Source organism: Phoenix dactylifera, chromosome 7 (genome assembly GCF_009389715.1).
Source record: "Phoenix dactylifera cultivar Barhee BC4 chromosome 7, palm_55x_up_171113_PBpolish2nd_filt_p, whole genome shotgun sequence".
Classification (NCBI taxonomy): Eukaryota; Viridiplantae; Streptophyta; class Magnoliopsida; order Arecales; family Arecaceae; genus Phoenix; species Phoenix dactylifera.
The window spans coordinates 15,020,198-15,045,845 of record NC_052398.1 but is presented as its reverse complement, the minus strand read 5'-3'; the positions used below and the strand labels follow the sequence as shown (position 1 = coordinate 15,045,845).

Below are 25,648 nucleotides of genomic sequence, written 5' to 3'. Positions count from 1 at the left end.
TGCAGCATTTTTTAACACCCTGACCAAATCTTGATGTTCTTCAGTCTGCTGATAAATGAAAATTCAGTCAAGATGAAAAGTGGATCTTGATTTGAAGATGCAGATTACCTGTCAACTTTGAAATTGTTTATTGTCAGTGGTGCAGTATATTTGATAAATCTCTTAGGGAAGCTTCAATTAAGAACCCAACCTCACCTCAAATAAAAAAAGTCCAGCAAGATTGATTCTGTTGGTGCTTTTTTCTTTGTAGCAGTTAGATTTTCGGTAACCCAGACAAATTGAGAACTTCTGAATTGCTTTGTCGACATAATTTGTTAGAGGATACCTATGATCCAATGTGTAATATATCAAGGAGATAACAATATTAATGATCTTACTAACAAATCTATAATCTTCCTTCTTCCTGATCGAATTAGTTCATGCCTCTCTTTGAGTTGTTGCATAATGCATACAATTCTAAGACAAGAGAGAGAAAAAAAGAGAAAAAAGAAAATATAAAAACTAAAACTCTATCCACACAATAGACAATGTAACTTGGGAGACTGCACCCTCTAAGATAGGGATCCATATTCAAGTGGCTATTCTTTTAATTTTATATCCAATATAAGACTATTCTAAAACATCAAAATTTTGAATTACTTTGTTATAAACCAACACCCGTAGGCAAAGATAGAATTCAAAAATATTAGAAAAGAAAAACAAATGAGGAAAGAGAATGGAGCATTACCTCTTTACCATAGCCACTTTTATTCCATTTCTCCAAGCTTCTGCCATTGTTATTGTTCCATATTGTTGTAGAGAGAGATAGGATAGCATACACATATTAGCCATGGCTGCCCCTGGGAGAAAATAAATGAGGGGCTTGAGACTTTTCAGTTGCACCATCATTAATGAGAGGGGAGGCCCTTCGGATATGGAGAGGGAAAGGAGAAAGATTATATATTGAGATGGTATTAATGAGAGAGGAGGTCCTTCGGATATGGAGAGGGAAAGGAGAAAGATTACATATTTTGAGACGGTACATTGTACTTGGGCCTTAAGACTAGAGATTGCATTAATAGCATATCAAAAAAAAATCTGAACAATATCTTTGTATATCAATACATTCTTTAATAATATCTTCTTAATATAAGGGGTCTAATTGCTTTTCTTATTCAATTTTTTAAAGAAAAGAGAGGGCCAATGGCCCACAAATTTTAGGGACAGATTTTATAAGGAAAGAGACAAGGTATTGTCTTTTATCTCCACCATACAAAAATGAGAGTGATCAAATAGAAAAAAAAACCATTTAAATTCTATTTGTCATTTTCTTATCTCGAAATTAATGTCATTCCTCTTTTCTCAATCACCCATATAATCCTCGCTAGATGCAAATAAGGACAAATTTAAAATCCCAATTAATAGTAAGGGAATGTTCACCTAATTATGATCATGGCAATATACAAATAAAAAATTGAAAACACTAGGATTCCAACAAATTATGGAAAGAAATTCAAAAAATTTATTATAAATTCGTGCCAAAAAATTATGATAGAAAATAATAAGGAAAATAAGGAAACTTAGAAATCCCAACTATAAACAAATAAAAAAATATATAATAAAGCATTTTCTTTTTAGTGAGATCATAACAAATTTGCTTTCTCTCTATTTTTCTCCCCCCACCATTTTGTGATAATAAATATATAAAATAAAAAGTTTCAAAAAATATTGCAAAAAAAATAAAAATACTAGTTGTAAAAAAGATTGAATATTTAATTATGATAGGTAATATCAAAATATGAACAAGAAGATTGCAGATAAATAAGAAAAAAATCTAATAAGGAACCAGCAATTATGATCATCACCATCTTCTTTTTATTGTTGTTGTTGTTGTTGTTATTACTGCTACTATTATTGTATTATCATTATTATTTTTGTCATTATTATTGTTCTTATTATTATTACTATTGTTATTATTATATTAAAATCATTTTTATTATTTATGGATGATTGTTAATGGTATTGGGGGAGAGATAGATAGATGAAACATATTAGTTATTACGATGAAAAGTTAGTTTAGAGAACTACTTTGAAATTTGTTAAAAATAAAAAAAACATAAATATCATAAAGAAAATATTAAAAAATAATATATTTTTAGTTTTTAATAATTAGTGATGTTCAAATACTAACTACTTCACAATCTTTCAGCCATCTCCCCACATACTGCAAAATATGAGATTTTGATGAATGACATGAACATTCTAAATTATATGCTATCAATTATTAAATATTTTTAAATTTTAATAGGCACACATTATTGACTGAGACGGTACATATTATATATAGCAATATTTGTAAATATTAATAACACCATCTATTCCATTCTTATCTTTTGGACATATTTAAGATGCATAGATAGCAAAAGTTGCAAATATCTTAAACCATCTCTAGCCATGTTAAATAATAGCATTCACTATATATTAAAAAGAAAATAAACATGGTAAGGCCTATTCTAGGTGGAAGGAAATATAAAAGGAGGATTTTAGCTTGACTCTCTAATTCTTGGTAAGGTTTCAAAACACTCAACTATTGAGAGCTAATTTATTATTGTTTTGTTGTAATGCTTAAAAATATATAATTAAGCACATTTCTTGTAATGCTTAAAGATTCCATGATATTTTTTCTAAAAAAAAATTGCTCTTTGATACATAATCAAAAATTAAATATACTTCATTTATTCTTTATGATATTTTAACAATATTTCTATCTAAGAATTACAAATATTAAAAAGTTTTATAGTTCTTATTATAAAATTTTTTGAATGTAATTATATTTTATATTTGTTTCAATCAAATGAAGAGTTAAAATGTCAAAGTAACAGCCTTTATTTCCTCTTGATGCATCACAATTGGTCATTAATTTGGAAATGGTTAAAATCCTCCTTCAACTATATATATATATATGTCTATATTTATATACAATTTAAGGGGTTTTCCTTGTTCTAATGAAATTAGAAGAAGTGGATTAGTCAAAATAAACTTTTATTAGTTTATATATATATTGATGATGCTATGGCAAAGTCAGATGATGTTAACTTGGAAATGCAAGTCCAAAAAAGAGGGCATAATTAGTTGAAAATAAATCCTATAAAGTATGCATTCAAAGTTCCAACAACAAATTTTCATGGATTTTTAATGCACAAAAGCATAATTGAAGTGAATATAATATTTTATGAAGGCTATTTTACATGCTAAATGTCCAAGTAATAAAAGTAGTTGTAGAGATTTCTTGACCATGTGAATTTTTTAAGAAGATTTATTTTAAAAACAACATAGATCATTTGATCTAATAAAGGTTTATTTTGACTAATCCACTTGTTCGAATTTCATTAGAACAAGGAAGTCCTTAAATTGTATATATCCGCCGCTTAAGGCTCCAATGGAAGCTTGTTAGCACTAGATAATGATGAAAGAACGGAGCAAGTAGTTTATTACTTAAGTAGATTTTTAAATCTTATTGACTATAAATATACTACTATTGAAAAGTTATACCCATGTTTATACTTTACTATTACAAAATTAAGGTATTATTTGTTTCGAGGCACAACTTATATAATAGCACAAATTAATTTGATCCAGTGTATGTTATTAAGACTCTTATTCAGAGGAAGAATATGCAAAAAGATCTTTTATTTAATTGAGCTTGCTTTATAATATGCATCATAAAAGGCAATAAAAGGATACGCATTAGCTAATTTCTTGGCCGATCATTATTGTCTTCAAGTAAATGAAGTCTTATGCAAAATGGATTTCATAGAGTTAAAACCATGAGTCATATATTTTAATGGATCAAGTATTGAAATGCAAGTGACATTTTACTTATTTATGTTGGTAAATCAGATGCATTGACGGTGGCCAAAAGTGCACCAGTGGTGTTCATCAAGCAAGAATAAAATGAAATGGTTAATCAAGAGAAATGACTATTATTAGTAGGCCAAACAATGGATTATATGAATTTTGATAACGGATATTAGGAATGTTGGAAACATGAAAATATTCACCATATGCTAGTAATAAAAATTTAATTCCATGGTAAAGCCTGCACATTTAGAGGTTGGGCAATAGCATTAATTGGCAAAGTCTATTCATTTTCAACAAAGCATCATAGATTCATAAAAATTACTTCACTTAAGTGGGTTGAAGAAGAAAGTTAACCATAAACAAGCCATTAAGAATAACCTAATGTATAGGTTTGGTCTGCTTGAGACCATTATAGCAGATCAAGAAATTGTTTCTTAGGTTGGAGTACATTATGCTGAGGTAGCTAATAAATTAATTGATGGAGTACTAAGCAAAATGGTTTCAAATGAGCCAAGAAAAATGCATAAACAATTGTTTGAAACTCTATGGGCACTAAGGACTTCCAAGATGTCCCATATTAAAATGACTCTCTATTTTTGGTGTATGGATATGATGCAATATTACTAATGGAATTTGACAGTGCAATCATTAAATGTCACATAACAACATGGCTTAACTATTAAGAAGTATAACCAAGCAATGGAATTGGAATTGGAAGAGCTAGCTGAGTGTCTTAGATGATTTAAAAGCTCAAAAAAAGGAATTGAAAATTTTCTATAATAAGAAAGCTAAGGATCGATCATTCCACAAAATAAATTGGTATGGAAGCAATATTGCCATGTAAATGTTGGTTGTGCCATGAAATGGGCTATAATTGGGCAAGAGACTAGACTTAAAGATAGCAAAGCAAATAGAGATCACACAAGAACACAAAATTTATGTAGTGTGGCCTATTGCTTATGGTCATGGTGGAGAGAAAAAAGCTTCATTAGTGATGAAGAAAGTACAAAGAGGAGAAAACCCCAATTACAAAGTTCTCAATCTCAAAAGCATTCAAAAGCCTTAAAAAATAATAGTAAGTTCACAAAAAATCTGAGACAGACAAAATATATACATGTATAGGTGTCTCAAAAAAAATTTGAAGCCCCAACCCCTAGGATGAGGGCTTGAGAAGTGGCCTTTTTGCAATATTTTGAAACTTGGACTGGACCGACCAGTTCGACCAAGGATTGAACAAGGGTACAGTCTAGGTTGTTTTAAAATTTGGAGGTAGAAAAAAATTAGCCAAAAATGGCTGAACCTGATGGACCAGTTGAACTGGTTGGTTTGGACCGAGTTGTCCAAATATAGTAAACCACCTTTATCCCATTGAGATCCTATAACCTCGGTCTTTGTCTCCCTTCCTCCCCATTCTCTACCTCACCTCCTCCACTCCTCGCCTTCTGTGTCTCAATCATACTATCCCCCCCTCCCCCCCCCCCCACACCCATCAACCAATTCAGCCATCTAAATCTCCATATTGTCCTCCTCTGCACCTCTCAACTTCGCTCGCTTGTCGTAGCTCTTGTGATGCAGTGACTTTGTCAAGTCGAACTCTAGATCCATCTTGGCCTTAAAGGTGGAGTCGTCGGAGGATTCAAAAGGGTCCCGCCATTAGAGCTAGCGGTGGCAAAGGTAGTCTGATTCTGCGTAGAGTAGCCGTTGCTCGGAGAGGTCAACTTGGTTGGGCCTCTTGAGGGAGGAGGGTGAATCACTACCACCATTATCATTGTCATCATCATTGTTAGAGGACGAGGAGGATCCGACTACAACGGTGAGGTGGTGATAGAGAGAGTCAAGGCTGTATGGATGTGGGCATAGTTGGGGTAATGGGAGTGCAAGTGGTGGATGATGGAATCAACGTCGAGGGAAGAGAGGGTGGAGGCGAAGTTGGAGGAGGAGATGAGGCGGAGGAGGGGAGCTTGGAGTTTTTTTTCTTCTTTTCTTCATATTTTTCATAATTTTTGAAAATAAAAAAAAATATTTATGATATTAGCATGTTGTCAAGTTAACGTCATCGGTCCCGACCGGTCAGTCGAACTGGTCCAATCAGCAAATTGGTGAACCAGCCAGGGTACCGAGTTGCCTTCTAATTCGATTTTCAAAACATTGCCCTTTACCTACATTTCCTCTAGATACAACAAATACTATGATAATCGTCGTTATGCTAATAGTGTCCAAAAACGAGTCATACAAAGAATTATAAGTTATGCGGGTGGTTGGACGAAGAAATAAATGAGACAATTTTTCATCTAGACGTATAAAATTCTTGACGAATATATACAAGCCCCAAGAAGAGGAATCTTCATTAGAGAAAGATGTGGTTTTTACTTTTTTGATGAAGGAAGAAATAGAAGATTTAATATAACTAGGCGATCTTCAATACTAATCGACTTCTTGGTGGGAAGAAGGAAAACTTTTCCATTAGATAAATAGAAAAAATATTAAAAGCAAATCAAGATGTTTATAAATTTGGAATGTTGGATCCAGACTAATGGTGCATAGAAAAATTTGAAATACTTGCTTATAGAAAACAAAAAGGATGAAGAAAAATTTATTATTATACCAAATAAATGTAGTTTTGTTAGTAATTCTCATCAAACATGCGAAACAATGCCCATTTCCTTCCCATATGATCAATACACTCTTATTTTCTGCCCTCAGAGTGACAACAAGACCACATAAATAGAGATTTTTTTTTAAAAAAAAGATATAGTAGTGTTGTTATTATTAGAACTTGAACCCTAGATCTCTTCCAAATGGAGATGTTACACTTGCGCAAATAAAGATTCTTAAGAACTAAATCTTCCCTATTTGTTAAATCAATAGTAAGCTTTTTTTTTTTTTTGATAACAAATAAAACAATGTGGTAAATAGATGCTTTGAAATCAAAAATTATCACCTTAGCCTGACCTATGAGGCTTAAGCTTGGAATTGGAAGAATTTGACTTGGATCCAATTTCCAGTTTAAGGCTAGCCATACTCAGAACTCTTAACAAACACTTCCCCGATCACAGCTCACCCTCCTTGGACTATTTGGAGACCAACACCAACCGACCAATCTCACTACACGGTCCCGCAACTTGTGGCGCTGAACGGTGCTTGGAACCAAACCCCTGGATCTCCCCTGTTCCTTTTCTTGTGGGTCCCACCGTTGTCTCCATGGTATCGTCAAAGAGAGTCCAGGTGTGGGTCCCTTTAGGATCGCCTCACTGCCGACCCTAGAGCCCTCGACCTCTCCCGGGCGCCCAACTGAACCGGGTCCAATTCTTGAGGGACAAGTCCACCACAACCTCATATTCCAAGCACGCGTATATAGTCCCTGTGCGGAAACAATATTGGCCGTCCGAACCATCCACAGAAATCCATCTCGTCCGCCCACACGGACGTAGCCAGATTCGAACGGATGTTATTTACTCGTATACAAACTTCTCTGCAAATATTACGCCCCGGAGTCCGCAAATTCTCGTCTCCGTACTGTGCACGACGAGATCCTCCGTTTAGGAAATCCAATTCCCATATCCTACCCTCCCTCTCCCCCTCTTCTAAGCCTATCACTATCGTAAATAACTCGAGATATTGAGTCTGTTTTCGTCATTCAACCACTAATTAAAGATCCGGAGCCGTATTCTGAAATTTCTCCACCTCCCCATCTCTCCGCCCTCGTCGCTGCTCTCCTCTCGACCCTCCCTTGCGTATCCGAAACCCTAATAGGGTTTTTGCGAAGAAACCCTCCTTTGATCCGCTCTGAACCCTCGATATCGTTGTTCGGAGGCGGATCAGATGGCAGAGGATGCAGTGGCGGCGGCAGCCCCATCGCCGGCGGCGGCAGCAGCGGCGGCAGCAGCGGGGGCGATCGGGAGCTCGGTGATCCCGATCGTGAACAAGCTCCAGGATATCTTCGCCCAGCTTGGGAGCTCCTCCACCATCGATTTGCCGCAGGTGGCGGTGGTCGGAAGCCAGAGCAGCGGCAAGTCGAGCGTGCTGGAGGCGCTCGTCGGCCGGGATTTTCTTCCCCGGGGCTCCGATATTTGTACCAGGAGACCGCTCGTTCTCCAGCTGGTGCACTTCCCACGGCGGCAGGATGCGGGGGAGGGAATGGACGAGTGGGGGGAGTTCCTCCACTTGCCTGGGAAGAGGTTCTACGACTTCTCCGAAATCCGGCGCGAGGTTCAGGTGATTAGGGTTTAACGCTTCTTTGTTTTAGGGTTCTTGGATTGATAGATTTTCCCCCTCTTCTTAAGAGTGGTTGTCTTACTGATTGGAAGAATATTTAAGGGTATAATAGCTTGTTCTCTGAATTTGAGTATGTTTGCCTGTTCTGGTGATTATGGGAGAGATTTTAGTGGATAGGGGTTTTAAAGTATACGGAATGCCATAGGCATGGATCTTGTTAGGACCTAGGAGCAGTTTTTCTCGATTTTTCAGTTTATTTTTTTGTAAGCAGTTGTAAACTATGGATGAAAAGTTGATTTTCCAGTGAACCATAGAACTATGTTCCTTGATGTAGCAAGAAGCTACATAAGATTACCCATACTTTCTGTAGGATATTTATGTGAATGAAAGATACAGTTGTTGTTTTTGGTTTTACTAGCAAGTTCCTTTATCTACACCATGTTTAATTGCTCAAACAGAAGCATCACTAGATTGAATCCAGATGTACGTGAAGGCAATTTGTCTTCTTCAGTAATTTTTTGTATATCTTAAAAATCTTCCAAGCATCACAAGGTAGAGAGAGCTATTTGCAACATCATGGGATAAAATGCAGATTTAGCAGCCCCTGATATGGATTTTGTTTCACCTGAAAAATATTGTTTCTCATATATGAGTACTTTTGTTAAATTCTGTTGAATTAGTAGTTTTGATGGTAAACTCTATGTTTATCTTAGTTAACTTCTTTCTTGTCTAGCTATAAGATGTTGTCTTCAATTATGCAAAAAATGATTCTCTCAAGCGTTTTGACTAATTTTAAGCTTTAGAATCTACCTCAAGCTGTTGATTTCTATAAACTGTAGCCTTTTATGGCATTAGTTATCCTTTATTTGAACAGTACTCCTAATTCTTTTAGTACTTAAAATTCACTAGCAGATAAATGATACTGCAGTTGCATCGTTATAATCATTGTTAATTGGGTATTCTCTAAAAATTCATCATGGGAGCTATGTCTATTTTGTACTAACCCGTGGACATACTCCAATTGTAGGCTGAAACAGACAGGGAGGCAGGAGGGAACAAGGGAGTTTCTGACAAACAAATTCGTTTGAAAATTTTTTCTCCCAATGTACTAAATATTACTTTGGTGGATTTACCTGGAATAACTAAAGTACCAGTTGGCGATCAACCCAGTGACATTGAGGCAAGAATTAGAACAATGATCTTATCATATATCAAACATAAGACTTGCATAATATTAGCAGTTTCACCAGCAAATGCAGACTTAGCAAATTCTGATGCACTTCAGATGTCTAGAATTGCTGATCCAGATGGTAAGTTTTTTCCAAGAAAGCATTTAGCTTTTTGGTAATTTAAATATCAAGTTTGGACTTTAACCATGTAATCAATAAATAATATAGCAGCTGTGATAAAATAGTGGAATAACTGCTGCTTCTTTTTTTTTGGGTGAGTACAGGTTCTCGGACTATTGGTGTCATCACAAAGGTCTTATTTGTTTGGTTTTTATAGTTGTACATTCAAAGATTGTCCTAACTAATCTTGAATGAGACACTATAACTTTTGCTTTGTGTTTTTCAGTTGGATATAATGGATAGAGGTACTGATGCCCGTAACTTTTTACTGGGAAATGTGATCCCACTCAGACTTGGTTATGTGGGAGTGGTGAACCGTAGTCAACAGGTATGTCCTTTATTTCCATTAAAAAAACCTAAAACGACTAATCTTCTGTTGTATTTTCTCAGTAAATTTCTGCAAACATTCATAATTATGTATGAACAGTTTTTCCCTGCTATTTATCATGTACTGCTATTTATCATGTACTATTCTTGGAAGGAATAAAAACAAGTGAAACAATGCAACTTGGCTAGTAAGCATATAATCATTTGAAGATGATTTGTAACTTGAGACTCAGATGCTTAAAAATTGTTCAACTGCAAATATGGATTTTGATTATTTACTATGCCTCATTTGCCAACAATGTTTTCTTGGGGTTAACTGCCATTAATGTTCTCACAAGTGATCTGTGTTCTAAAATGCATTCATTTTCTTCATTTAATTGGAAAGAACTTTTATGTGCCTAAATTTTTGTTGAGACGAACAAAAGGAATTCAAAATCAATCCTAGTTATCCATTTATAATTTTAAACCTAAATAGTTTTTATCCTAGATGGAAAGATCTTTGGGCATCTAAGCTTTTCCCTTATATTGAGTTGCATAATGTTTTTTGAAGATGCCCAAAGAAGTCTGGAAATACAATAATGCGTATATAAGTACTTATGTTAATTAGACACAGGACAAATCATGTTACTGGATTTTTTTGACACCTATAGTAACCAGACGTGATAAGTTGATCAGCAACCCTTTTTTTTTTGTTGAAAAAAAGCTCCCATCTAGTCAATTTATATATGTGCACATTCATTTATATGTCATTCTCTAATTTATTAATTGCTCAATGATGCAGGACATTAACGTCAACCGCAGTATCAAAGATGCATTGGCCTTTGAAGAGAACTTCTTCCGCAATCAACCTGTATTTTTTCCCAGAAACATTCTGTGCTTTTTTTTTCTCTTAATTATCATATCTTTGCAAGCATACATGATGTCCTTGTGCTGTTTGTAGGTATATCATGGTCTCTCTCATTGCTGCGGGATTCCTCAGTTAGCCAAGAAACTGAATCAGGTCACTATTGCAGATGACCTTGATCATTCAGCCTTAAACTAAATGACTATTATTGCTACGAACTTAAGTTCTTCTTATTGGCCATGACCAGCAAGGCTTTTCCCATCTTTTTGGCATTTCTTCTCCAAAATTTTTGTTATCCTTCTTAACTCCTTAAAAACAAATTCTGGTCTTACATCATTAACTTAGTTTGGTTAATCATTCATAGGTAATTCCTGATGACACTTGTGATTTTCTGCAGATTTTAGTACAACATATCAAGGTTGTCCTTCCAGCATTGAAATCTCGCATAAATACTCAATTGGTGGCTGTAGCAAAGGAGCATGCTGCTTACGGTGATGTTGCAGAATCAAAGGTATATGTTACTATGACGCATACTCATGATACTTTTTATATAGTCAAATGCCCGTAGAATATTTAAAGATCGAAAATCTTGATGGTGAACACAGTACAATGCTTTTATTTAGTCATGTCCCTAAATTATATAATGATATTGATTGATGCACTTGCCAGAATGGGATAGCAAAGGTATACATTTTTATGAAAGGTTTGACCCTCAAAGTAATGCCCTGGTTGAAATTTACCATTTTGCCCCAGCTTCTGAAAAATGAGAATTGCTTTCATTTGTTTCTTTGGGAAGGTTTAGGCATACGCTTTATCAATGTCTCCTAGTGTGTGTTTTATCATATTCTACAACTACTGACTAGAAATCATGGGGGACTGGATGAAGATGCTTGTTATGCAACCTTCATTGATGCTCGTTAGATATCTTAGATCCCCTTTAAAGAAATCCTAAAACAATTATGTTGACAAACTCTAAAATACCTTAAACAAGTGGTCAGCCTCTTTGAGAGAAAAAGGAGGGGTGCAGGTATGGACGCCTTACCCCTCTTTCTTTCTCTCTATGTAAGGTGACCCCAACAAACAAAACAAGGCTGATGTGACAATTTAAGCAAGTATTCCCATATTGTTGCCTCATCCAACCCTGCAATTACTCTTAAGATCTTTTAATCTTAAGACAGTTGAAAGAATTGACTAAAGACCTGATGTATTAAAAAATACAAAATTTACTAACTGAAGACTAGAACCAGTGACTGTGACTTCTATGAACTGATTTGGGTGAAATTATCTTCCGGCAAATGGAGTCCTATGATGAATGTGAAGTTTTGTAGCTCTGGTTCATCAATGCTGTTCTTTAGTGTCTTCAATAGATGCTCCATTTTTGAGATCATCTAGTTCTTACCCTTTTGTCACTGTAAATATCCATTTTGTTATGGTTGGTGGTCTAAGAAGATTATGCTTTGAACAGAATAAATTCTTAGCTATCAATCCATATATTCCAAGAATGCCCAAGATGTTGCTTGAATATCAACACTCATTCCCACAATTGCAGAATGCTGACATTTTTGTCATATAGACAAGAGATAAATAACTCATCTGAATATCAACTTTCGGCATGTCCAAAAATCCGCTAATGCACCATGAGAGAGAGTTAATTCCTTGCATATGTAAAGGAGTAAACAAGCTAAAATATTGACCTAAACAATGTAAAGAATAGTGATTTCAACAACAATTTTCTGCAGATAACAGAAGATGTCAATAGTTGATTTCATTTGTTTGGCATGCCTTTAATCAAGGATCACAGAATTAGTCATGAGAATTGTACCAGTTATTATCAGTACAATTCTCCCTCTCAGCCATGGTACCATCCAAAACTGGGTTGGTACTTGGCATTATGGGAAGATTCCGCTCAATTTGGACCTGTTCGCCTCATATACCGAACCAAACCTTGGTACCATAGCGCTACTGTACCAATATGGTATGGTATGGTCGGTGTGGCAAACCATGCCTTTTTTTCATAGGCAAAAATGCTTAACACCATTTGCCAAGAATACTCTCACTTGCGCATCAACATGTTTTTGTTTTAAAAACCTACTATTTTCAATAATGTATTGTACTATATTGTAATTTTGCATATTCCTTTATTTTCTCACCAAGTGCAAACTTTTAAGTCAACCTGCTTCTGTCAACTTTTGCAATCACCTGCTTCATCTCTCAATGGTGCTTGTATGCATTTGCAGTAATGCTTTGATATTGTGTTCTTAATCATATTGTTGTTTATTTTCTGCATGATTTTTACTGCAGGCTGGTCAGGGAGTCAAACTCTTGAACATTCTTACAAAATATTGTGAAGGTAATAGTAGATTTTGCTGATTTCCTCATGAATGTTCTGCCTTCTTATTGCAATCACAAGATCGTGCTGTTTTTCACTATTCACTTGACTTGGATGTTCTTTAAATTTTCCAGTTGACGTGATTGTGAAACTTGTATGTGAATCTTCAATTATCTTGCAAATTTGATGTACAATGAATCCATTGGTGCAAACTTGCACTGAAGGAAAAGAAAAATAAAAAAGTGGGGTGGTCTACTTGATAAGGCTTGAATTTATTGTACTTCCACTATTGTGTCTTTTATATGTTACTTACATTCTTGCAACTTGTAATTATTTGTTTTTTGCAGCTTTTTCGTCAATGTTGGAAGGGAAAAATGAGGAATTATCTACAGCTGAACTTTCTGGTGGAGCACGAATACACTATATTTTCCAGTCCATCTTTGTGAAGAGTTTGGAGGTTCACATAACTACTTGTACATGCTGAGTTTGAAATATTGTCTGCTGGATATATTTTGAACTTCCATTAATTTTTATTTTTAGAGTTGTTTTTTACTATGTTGAAAGTGCCTTTCCCTTGGAGCAGTTAACAGATAATATTTTTTGGATTCTTATATAAATGTGCTTTTGTCTTGATTGTTTCACTTTCGAATTTTCTTCCTTTATGTTAAATACCATTTGTGAATCGCTGGTTTCTTTTGTAGGAAGTTGATCCTTGTGAAGACATAACAGATGAAGACATCCGCATGGCTATTCAAAATGCAACTGGTCCTAAAAGTGCTTTGTTTGTACCAGAGGTGATAGTTGTCAATTGATGTCATGCTTGTTGGATATGAAGAAAGTTAAACTTTACATTCAGTTTTTGTGCTCTTGTTTGAATGCTTATGGTGTTCCTTTTTCTGGAGTATTTAGGTGCCATTTGAGGTTCTTGTACGAAGGCAAATAGGTCGTTTGTTAGATCCAAGCCTTCAATGTGCAAAATTTATTTATGATGAATTGATTAAGGTATAGACTTATTCCACATCTAGACTATAATAAAAAAAATCTAATAATTTTAAATTTGGTATTGAATTATGTTGTTTTGGCTTCTTCAATTTTGTTGTAGATGAGTCATCATTGCTTAGCTAGCGAGCTTCAGCGGTTTCCTGTCCTTCGAAAGTGCATGGATGAGGTAATTGGGAATTTCTTACGAGAGGGCCTTCAGCCTGCAGAGACAATGATAACCCACATTATTGAGATGGAGGTATAGAGAAGATAGTAGTTTCACTCCATTACTTTTGTGCATGGTGGATATTTCCTGTGAATTGCATGAAAGAGAATCAACCCAGGAAAACTCGCATTCATCATCATTCACTAATCTGTGCTGCATCTTTTTTACTTCCACTATCAATTTTTCTCCATTTTTGTATGCTGACTGCTAATATGCACTCCTTAATTCAGCATTTATTTACGATGTGATCAAGGTTTTAACAATTGGCACCAGCTGATGTATTACCAAATGACTGACTGCTTCCGCATTTACAAGCCCCAACAATTTTTTGTCATGATGCAAAGCCCTCTGATTCTTGATGCTGACTTTGAAATATTATATTATAATAAAATATAAGAATATGTTATATTATAGTTATGCTTTACTACAATAATGTAATATATTATATTATTTTAATATAATAATATAATATAATACAACATAATATATTGTTAATTTATTATTATATTATATTATGTTATGTTTATAGTATAATAATATATTATGATATGATATGATATAAGATGCAATCAGGAGATTTGTTGGTGGGCATTTTGTTATTAGAAAAATTTCATTAAAATTAAAACAACTTTCTGACATTGGTCAGAAAGCACTTTTGGGAAGAATCTCCAAAATAGAACTTTTTCCAAGTAGACTTTTTCAGCTTTCTGGCAAGGCCAAAACAACTTCCTGATTTTTTTACTAAACGACACTATATCATCCAGAAGTACTTTTAGAGGGCCAAAAAGTGCTTTGTGGCCCTCCAAAAACTTTACCAAATAGCGCCTAAGTGCTAGGGTAGATACTGTTCTGAGGGACCTAAAGCTTTTGGTTGAAGACCACCAAAAAGAAGTCCATGCACTTTTTAGGTTACAAGCAACATGTGTGAATAATGTTTGTTGAAGGTGCTGAAGTCTGCATGACAATTATTTGCTCGACTATCTGTGTAGTAATGTCATCTGGTAGAGACACAGGTGTTTGTCCAAATATTGAGTCAATTGGTATCTGCAGGACAACTTTATAAAGATTTGCTTGTGATATTCTTATGGTTGGCTGAGCATGTTATTCATTAGAAGACCTTTTTTATCCTCTTCATTTTTCAATACTCTAATATGTAGACGATCTACAATATACACATGTTATCTTATGTCTGTTGATTTGATATGTCATCCATAAACTGGTCATATATAGTTAATCCATGCTAATCTAATGTGTCTTGTCAAATCTCTCATCACATTTTTGTTGAGGAATTTTTACGAATAATTGTCATAATCACTCATGCTTGTTTAGTAAAATTTATCAAAAAACAACTGTCTCTAAATTTCTCTCCTAAATATAAAACATCAAATGCAAGATATTTTGACATTTTAGGAAGTGAATGTCTCTAGATTTGGTTATTTTCCTGGGGACCTATTATATGCTTATATGTACATATAATGTATAAAAAGTGATTTTGATTTATTTTAGAATAATTTCAAAACCATATTCTGGCATTCCATCATGGAAACATGGCATTCATGGTCCGTATATATAAATTCCTGGGCTGCAGCCGTTAGGAATATATGAACCCTACTTCTGCTTCAAATTACTTTTCATAAGTGAATTTTTAGAAATTCACTGGATTATGTTGTAAAGAGGCATGTTGAACTGTCTCACCAACTTATGTTGTGAATTGTTAAAAGCCCTGCAACATTTTACACTACTAAGGGCTGTACCCTCCCATCCCTGAAATAAAGGACATCATCGCATTTTAAGGTACAATATGCCACCAGCACTTCACATGTGCACACTTTCAAGCTTAAATGATCAAATGGCATGCATTTCCTCTTTCATCACCAATGAATGTTTTCTTAGATGTAGAAAAATGATAAATTGCCAGCCTTTTGGCCTTATCTGGTCGATAGCTGCAAGAAAAATTGGCTGGTATCTTATGCCATTTTATGCTGTATTCTTACTTTTTAGCCTTTCCTGTAGTATATCTATTCTCTTCTTGGATTACGGCCATTTGCATTTTCATCGATCTGTTGTAGCTGTCATTGATTTGACTACTTGATTTTGCAGATGGATTATATAAACACTTCACATCCAAATTTTATTGGTGGCAGTAAGGCTGTAGAGATTGCGCAGCAGCAAGTTAAATCTTCTAGGTTATCAGCATCAATGCCCAGATCTAAGGTAATATTTGTATGTTGCTGAATATGACAAATCTTGGATCTTAACTGTATTTCTGGTGTTTAGACTTGGAGCTGGAATGCTAGAGATGAAAACTTGTGTTGAATATCCTAGCCAAGCTCATTTGATTTTTCCCTTTGGTTTGTTTTAGTATTGTTTTATCATTAATGCTGAATCAAGGACTTATTCTGAACAAGACTGAAACTGATGGATAAGCATAGATTTTTTTTTAAAAGCTATTTTAAAGCAGGTAATAACAGGCTTGACTCAAATGTATGTTGACTCTATAATGATCTTGTTGTTTTTTCTTTCTTTTTCTTGTCCCTTCGTAAGAATTTATTTTGGAAACGTATAATGATATTGTTGGACTGTCTACTTGTTTGAGGATTTATAGATTCCACATTGCTGCTTGTAGTAGAAGTACAGATCTTTTGAGCAAATGTGAAGTGGCAAACCAACCATAACAATCTATAACAGATTTTGGCCTTCTAAGTCAAACCAAGGGGTGTATGTATCCTAGGCACAAAGCCTTCATCTGATATAGGTCATATAATAAATTTTCGTTCTTCCAAGCCAAAAAGACCAACAGGCCTTTGTCGGAAGAGCAACAGTCATGGTTGGCCTACTAGGCATGTGATTCCTCTTTCTAATGCAAGTTCCATCCTGTCATTTTATTGCTCTTTGGTACTATTGTCTCTCGTAAGTTTCATTTTAAATCTTATTATATTTTTGGATGTCATTTTTGCAAGATAATCTTTAAACTACCTTCTCAAACTTGAGAATAGGGAGCCTGTTTTTTGACAATAATTTTTAAAACCTTTTTTGTGGGGAAAAACTACTTGTTTTTGGATACTTAATCCTAGTCTTTGTTTCATCCTTTTTAACCATGATTTTTGTTGCTACAAATTATCTTTGGGAACAGTACTATTAGTCCTGATAATTCTGTTGAGATATTCTGCTTAGATAAGTCTAAAACATAAACCTCATGAATTATTGTAATCTATCTGCATCTGAACATCCATCTGCTGATTGTAAGATAATTCCACGTGTATTTGCAAAATAGGCTAATGGGAATCTTAAAGAGATCATGGGCATTTGATTGAAAGAGGTTATGAATTTATGACTATTTGGCAACAATTTTTTGCTATATACGAACAGATCTATCTATAATCAACGGATAAATGCATATGTTATCAGATACGCCAAAAAGTTATGATATTTTTATGGTTTTCTAAATTTTTTCCTTTGTTGAGATTTCCCTAACATTATATGTTTGGAAGAAATTATCAGATACTAGTTTCGTAAGAAGAAAGAAAAATGAAATGAAGGTTTCATGTTGGATGTGTCATAGGCTTGATGGTGGTGTAACTTGATTTTTACACATAACAGTTGAGTTTTAGCATCTATTTATGCCTTATGTTTTATGGCAAACAAGAAGCTACCTTAGGTTGTTTTGTTAACCATTATTTGTATTTGCTCCAGAACTGGGTTAAGCTTTTTCTTGAAATCTACTGTTTCGTTCCTTGCTATGTTTTGGCTTTATCTCAGAGCAACATTATATGCTTTGTTACAGGATGGAATAGATTCTAACAAGCCGCAAGCATCTGAAAAGAGTCTCAAATCTCGAGCTATCCTTGCCAGATCCGGTGCAAATGGAGTTGTTTCTGATCCCCTTCAGGTCAGATTTTGTTTATTTCCTGTGCTACTATTATTAATACGCCATATCACATTAGATATGCAAATTTGTTTTGTCTATGTGACATCCAATGACTTGGTTTTCCATCTTCTGCCTTTTCTGGGTAATGACCAGGTAGTTCGACCTTCTATGGATTCTGAAAAGCCAGGTTCATCTGGTAAGCAAAATTTAGATTTAATCTAGAGCAAGGAAAGAGTGAGAGTCCAACTCTTCAATGTCTTTGATTATTTGCATATTAAAAAAAGTATAAGCAACAGTTGGATATCTTGTTTCCTAGAGAAAAAAACTTATCAAGGGCTTAATGTAGCATATATCCCTCTATAACTAATCTTAACTATTGAAAAGGAAGTTTTCGCTTTCTTATTGTAGTCACATGAACTTGCTATCTGGTCAGTTTTAGTTACATTACCATCCTCATGGCTGCCATGGTGGAAGGTCTGGTGTATCGTATATTGCAATTACCTTACAAACTTCTTTGATACCACCTGATGTTGTGATTGCAGGAGGTACAACTGGATCAATCTGGGGCATCTCATCAATTTTTGGCTCTAGCGAGGATCGTGCCCCTGCAACAGAGAGTTCATTGAACAAGTCTTACAATACACCTTCTCACTCCACTGAACATTCCCTCTCAATGATCCAGTTAAGGGAGGTAAGTGTTTCTGCAAATTATCTAACTACTACTACACTTTGTTATTTGGTTATATGCATCCAGTTTGTAACTTTTGTTATTGCTCAGCCACCAATCATCCTAAAGCCCTCAGAAAATCAGACGGAGCAGGAGGCTTTGGAGATAGCAATCACAAAACTGTTATTGAAGTCGTATTATGATATTGTCAGAAAAAATATTGAGGACTCTGTACCAAAGGCAATTATGCACTTCCTGGTAAATGGACTTCTTCAAGCTATGGAGAATCTATTAATCTGTTTGTTTTTTCCCAGCAGGCCCATGTGTTATGTTGAGTTAGAAAGATCGCCTTTTGTTCCAGGTCTGGCATAGTTGCCTCATGATTCAGATTGTCTGACATATAAGCAAAGTTTAAACTTCATTAGAAAGTGAGAACATATAAATGTTTTAAGCTCTTAAATAACCACATGGATTTACAGTCCTTGTTCTTTTATTACCATTAAGGATTAAGTGCAGGAGTTTAAAGTTAATTTTGACTAGAAGATGCAATTCTAGTCTCATCAAGTCATGATTTTTTTTTTTTTTTTTTTTTTTTTTGCATGGGAAATTTTTTTTGGTTCTCATTACCACATAACTGTTTGCAATTTTAAGAAAATATTGATGTAATCTATGTTTTAAGTTTTGGTACTGAGCGTTGTACTGGTACCTTACCAGTATGGCATGGTAGGTATGGTTTGCCTGCCTACGAGCACATGTTAAACTGTTGGAGTTGGCATAGCAAATAGTACCATGTGTTGGTATGGAGGCACAGAGCACCTGTATGGTACCAGTAAGCCCTGTATTCCATGGTGTGGTTCAGTACTTACAATGCTGGAATATAATAATAGTTGCATTGGAGCCTACTAAAATGCCATGATAGTTGCACCTAATGTTGTGGATTATAGATTTAATATGCAACAATATGGAGAAACTTAATCTTGAAGTATTATTATTATTATTATTATTATTATTATTTCTGTTGCTAAAATATGGTGATAGCTGGAGTTTTTAGTAACTGGGAGGAGTTCATAGCTCATTGCATTCCTATGCGTATGCACTTTGAGAGATGATACTTGAATGCTTACGTATATACTAGGTGCTGCCATGTGCACTTCGAGATGTTAGCTCCATGTTTCCCCAGTTTGACAAAATGATTCTGTGCCTCTGTGTTTCACACAGACACAAAATTGTGTAAAACACATCCCAATTATCATTCCTGATTGTCTTGTATGGCATGTTATTGTGGCTTGCGCTGATTTATTACCATTACTCCAATCGATTTATGTGTCAATCACTGTTATGTGTCCATGTTGATTTATGTTTCTTTTCCCGTCCTTCCTATGTAAATGTGTAATTCATGCTTAATATTTTCTAATATTGATGATGAGCAAGTTTTTTAATGAATGATTTATATGGACTTACTTCAGATTTGGATGGATTTAGATTATTTGAATTTGTTGTCGGTTTGATATTTAACTTCTGCTCCTTGTATAATGTGTGCTTGTGGTTACTTGCGGTGGAGAAATACTGCATTTAGAAAAAAAGTGGCGACAGTGGAAACCCCAGATAGTATAGTTAATACTTGTGACACAACTGATCCTTTGCCACTCTTGTCCAGGTTAATCATATGAAGCGAGAGCTGCATAATGTTTTTATTAGGAAACTTTACAGGTATAGTGGCTGATAACTCCTAAGTCTGGGTAGCCAAAGCCCATTTCGTTTATTTCAAATCTCAATAATTCCATTAGACTTCAAAGTCGGCATGTTTTCTTTGAAGCTTTACTGGGCTTGAACTGGGAAATTAACGTCCATCATTAGGTTATGGTTGGGAATTGGAAAAAGAAAAAAAGGAAAGAATATTTGTAATGGCTGTGTTGTCAATGTAGGGAAAACCTCTTTGAAGACATGTTAAGAGAACCTGATGACATAACTGCTAAAAGGAAACGGATCCGGGAGACACTCAGAGTTTTGCAACAAGCTTACAGGGTAGGTGTTCTCTTTCTAAAAGCTGGAACATTAATGTATGATTACTTTTTGCATCTATTCTTTTGTATTTATCTCATTCTTTTGTTGAATAGACATTGGATGAGATACCACTTGAAGCTGAAACTGTCGAGAAGGGTTATACTCTGGACGCTGATGGAACTGGTCTGCCAAAGTTTCATGGGCTTCCTTCATCGTTCTATACTACTAATGATTATAGCACATCATATGCTGCTTCTCCCAAGAATCCCAGATCCAGGAAGTCAGCTCATTCGGGAGAACAATCATCACCCTGGTATTCAAATGCTGATGCCAATGGATTGGGTTCCTATCCAACAATCGATGCATGAGTGGTTGGGTCTATTGATATTAGAAACTGAAGCTTAGTAGTGCACAAATGCTGATGCCAATGGATTGGGTTCCTATCCAACAATCGATGCATGAGTGGTTGGGTCTATTGATATTAGAAACTGAAGCTTAGTAGTGCATTAAAACATGCACTAAGTTGGTTTTCTCCCACAAGATAATATCTGAAGTTTTATTCTTTAGTGCCAGCTCGATTCCAGTGAGAGCATTGCACATTAGATATTTGCTTCATGTATAGTAAACATGCTCCATTTATTTTCATCAACATATTTGTTATAAAGTTCACCCATGAGAAATAACATGGCTGCTTCCTTTTGACTTGAGAAGAGTCTTTGTTGCTGATTTGCTACTGATAGCTGTCAGACTCCATGTACGCAGCGGTCTAAAGTTTTTATAACACAACCTTATTGATGCTGTTTATGCCAATGTCAGATATTATTGTGGTCTTGTGTTTACAGTGAGGTTTAAATCAGTCCTAAAGTATTATAATGCTGTATTTTCTGACGGAACTGATTTTCAGCTTATATGGGGTACAAGATTAAAGGTTAAATTTTCTGTGTTTAACCATTATCATGAAGTGTTTTTTGTATGCTCTTATGTGGCATTGTTGTCAAATATTCAGCCTTTCACAGCCGAAAAATAACTTCTCTTTGGCAGATAATGGTTTCTGGTTTGTGACATGTAATTTGAAAAGGGGATTGATTTCGTTTGTTGGAAAAGAAAGAATTCCGTTTCGTGGAAACCCTAGCAAAGGACTCCTAAAATGCTTAAAATTTTTCTTGTAGAATCTTGTTTGAGAAACAATCTGTGTACTTCTACTGGGAGTGTGCAACAAAGTAAGCTTTTCAGCAGTCCTTTCTTCCATGTGGAGAATGGATGCAGTTCCTCCTTTGGAGAACAAGCCTCTCAATCAATGGAAGGACCTGCTCCTTCCATATCAAATAGTTTTTTAAATCAACTTGATGTACACCATGGCTGGTGGTTGTATTAATGTTGCAACATGCAAGGTAGTGTTGGATGAAGAGCACATACGTGATGATATTATGAACAAAGGAGTTTCTGTGAAGGACGAAACGACCACACTACTATAATGGATATATATTTTTTTTTCGCTGAAAATAGAAGTATTATATATAACGTGTATGGATATAGCTAAGAAAGTCAAAAAGGAGCACATCATGGAGTGCACAGGGCAACTTCGTCTCTCCCATTTAGAGGTGGTTCCTTGAATGGTGGGTAACAAGAGGCCACCCAATGTACGGTCCCATTGTTCTCTCTAAACACGTGCTTCGCCTGAAGCACCAACGCATCAGAAATCATGGTCCGAATATTTCTCAGCAGCGGGTGGTAAGCTCCGATCCTATCGAACACTTGCTGGATCCATTTAATGACTGTCGCAGAGTCGCCCTCCAGTAAGATCTCTCCCCCCCACGCCAGGCATGCCTAACGTAACACAAACCCTTCCAGGCCGCTTGTAGCTCCGTCCTAGGCACCGAGATATCAAACAAATGGTAGCCCCTGGCAGCAATCACCCTGGAGACTGAGCCTCTAATGATAAAGCATGCGCCACCACTCCTATCTCCCTTTAGGACACATTCATTGAAATTGACTTTGAGAAAACTTGGAGGTGGGGGCTTCCTGGTGAAAAACACCAAGTGAGATGCTCCACGAGCAGATTAGGAGCCTCAGATATTTCGAGCTGTTAAAGGTCTATCCGACCGGATCGCCTGTGAGGCCTTCACCGACAGTAGTCGTGCCCTCTCGACCACCACCCCCGGAGAGGGGCAGCTCTCCCCAAATGTCCATGTGTTCCTTGCGAGCCAGATTTGGTAAGCTATATAGGTCGCCCGAACTGCCTCCGGTCTAGACTGCAAAGCCCTGGCCAAACGTCGAAGAGTCTGAAGGAAGGACGTCGTATGGGTCCAGAGCATTGTAGGGAACCCCGCCCGCCTTCAGACCCTCCTAGCCCGGTAGCACTGAAAGATAGCATGGTCCAGAGACTCATCACTCTGACACTCCGGGCACTGGGGGTGGATACCCATGCCTCGCCCACACTGTAGGAGTCTCGTCGGTAGTCTACCCCAAGCGACCTTCCAGAGGAATAAAGCCACTCTAAGGTGCAAACCAAATCGCCACATCCAGCCAAAATCCACCCTTGACCTTCCTCCATCCTGGATAGCACAGCAAACATCGGCCACACTGACTATGGACCTGCAGGAAGTACTCCATACTCGGACATACGAGTAAGGGTGCCCCAAAATTGGGAGCGACCGAATCCTCTTCGCAAGTGGCTTCTTGAACAACTGATCAATCCGGAGGGTGTCACACCCCCGCCTTCGGAAAGAAGAAGGTTACAAACCCGGAGTCCATCCCCAGACTCAGCACTGACTAGGGTCGGCCATCGCCGCAAAAGGAGCTCATCCACCCAAGCATCCTCCGTCAAGTTCACCATCTGGCCATTACCAATTAACTACTTGCATCTCGAGAGGACCAAAGGCACAAATAATTAACATGTTCTCCGAATTATATAGATAGTGCATGTGAGTAACATGATTAGTTAGTAAGTGACAATCTACTTTTTCTTTCTTAGAACATATTTGGAAAGGATGGGATTGACCCTCTTGTAGGATCTCTAGATCCTAAGGATAAGGTAACTATTTTTAATAATGTTGATTATTTGGATGGCTGAAACCCAGGATCGTAAGTCCATAGAAAGTGGTTGATCCTATAGAAAAAAAATTAAGTCCTCGGAAGATTTTTTTTAACTTGTGATTATCTTGTTCTTCCTTTATGTCCCATTCTTCACATCAAAGATACGTTTGCCATTAGACCAATGATGGCCGTTGCCCTCAACCTCTAACAATTAGATCTGGCCACCACTGCCTACCTTTGGTTGCCCCCTTTGGCTAGGTGAATCCTCTCTCTCACACATACACGTCCTCTATTACCTTAACTGCCGTCCAAGGTTTACAACTACCATTGGCCTCTTCTTCTCCTCCACTCCCTCAACCCCTCTCCCATCTTAGTTTTGTTGCCTAATGTCAATATCCCTTCTTCCACCTCTTCCTCTTGTTCTCCTACTTGGCCACCACCCCCTCTTCTATCGACACCGCCTCCTTGCCATCCATCACCTCCATTACCAATAGCTTTCCTTTGGCTCTACCATTAAAAACCCTTGTAATATTTTTTTTGTTTCCATTTTAATACTACAAATGAGTTGTCTATACTATTTCTATGTTGTAATGCCTAAAAGATATATGTTTAGAGTAGAACATATCTTTCTTTCTTTACATTTTTTATCATATATTTGATAGGGTAGCTACGTATATGATACATTCGGTTGTTTATATATGATACACTCACTTATGATTACTAATGCATAAAAAGTTTAGGATGAATGATCACATTTGAAATCACATAGCTGATAGCAGGATTATTCATATTTTCTCTCTCTATTTGTAGGATTTCTGAAAGTAAAATGCTATAAGTTCTTTGTTTTATGATGACAATTTACCATATTGCAGCTTTTAGCCTGTGAATCTTATATTTAAGCTATAGGTTTTGATTTATGAGATAATTTACTGTTTTTAGCATAAAAAAGTAAATGTTTGATGTTAAAGCTTATCTATTTAGCAGCTTCTTTTTTTAGCTTACTGTTATAGCTATGGATTTTTTTTTTTGCCGTAACTAAAGTTTCTATATCTATTTAAGATCGATTTTAATAACGTTAACATTTTGTGAATAAATCGTGTAATTTACTCTCCCGTCGTAACTGCAAAAATCTTTCTTAGCTTTGGTTGCTAATGATAGAAGAATTGTCTTTGTCGCCTTTGTATTGGAATTGAAGTATTTCCACATCAAAGAGTGTAGGCTAAATAATGGTATAATTTTGTCTAATTTATTTTTATATGTTTATGTTCAAGCTGTAAGTCACAGATGTTGAAATAATTTGATGATGCAAGCAATAGAGCTCATATTGTTCACCCACATAATTAGTAAATAAGATTTGATTTCTCATGTAGCCCATATTACTCTGGAATATAACCCTCATGAAGGCATCAAACTATTTCCAACAATTAGAAACATTGAAAAGGATAAAAGTAGGGAGAGAGGGAGGAGGGAATGCTAGTTTATTTGTCCTCTATCCAAATACAGAATAGCATTAGTAATGCATAGGATTTTCCTCCTATAGGATTTTCAATGCTTAGATCCTTTTATGAATTTTACCCTAAGATTATAAGGGTTTTTTTTGGTATGAATACTCTCATAAATATTGCATTTTGCATGAATACCCTTCTAAAATTAATATTTACACGTATGCCCTCGCAAAACACTTCTTTTGCTATTTTACCTTTTTTTTATTTTTATTTTTGCATATGTATCCATACTATCTAATAACGTTAAAAAATTAACGGTTTCAAATTAAAATAACTAAAATACCGTTAATGGGTAGATATGCAAATAGATCACGATCCCGATAGCAGGAAAGAAGATCGGGACAATAGTATAATTTTAAAATTTTATTTTATTTTAATTAATATTAATTTGATTTTTTTAATATCGTTAGAATAACCGTTATATTAGAAATATGTGTACAATAATAAAATTTTATGA

General features: G+C 35.7%; 1 protein-coding gene across 1 annotated transcript; it reads left to right on the top strand.

Moving 5' to 3' along the window:
- The first annotated feature begins 7,511 nt into the window (after positions 1–7,511).
- Positions 7,512–21,465, top strand: LOC103710572 (dynamin-related protein 3A-like). The gene is made up of 20 exons (XM_026806007.2): positions 7,512–8,055; positions 9,083–9,365; positions 9,509–9,537; positions 9,631–9,732; positions 10,513–10,581; positions 10,672–10,731; positions 10,973–11,086; positions 12,877–12,925; positions 13,252–13,361; positions 13,606–13,698; positions 13,814–13,906; positions 14,007–14,144; positions 16,212–16,325; positions 17,896–18,000; positions 18,133–18,175; positions 18,522–18,670; positions 18,758–18,904; positions 20,304–20,356; positions 20,572–20,671; positions 20,764–21,465. Exons 1-20 carry the CDS (start codon positions 7,663–7,665, stop codon positions 21,016–21,018), a joined length of 2,499 nt encoding a protein of 832 aa, XP_026661808.2. The 5' UTR covers positions 7,512–7,662; the 3' UTR covers positions 21,019–21,465.
- The last annotated feature ends 4,183 nt before the right edge of the window (positions 21,466–25,648 follow it).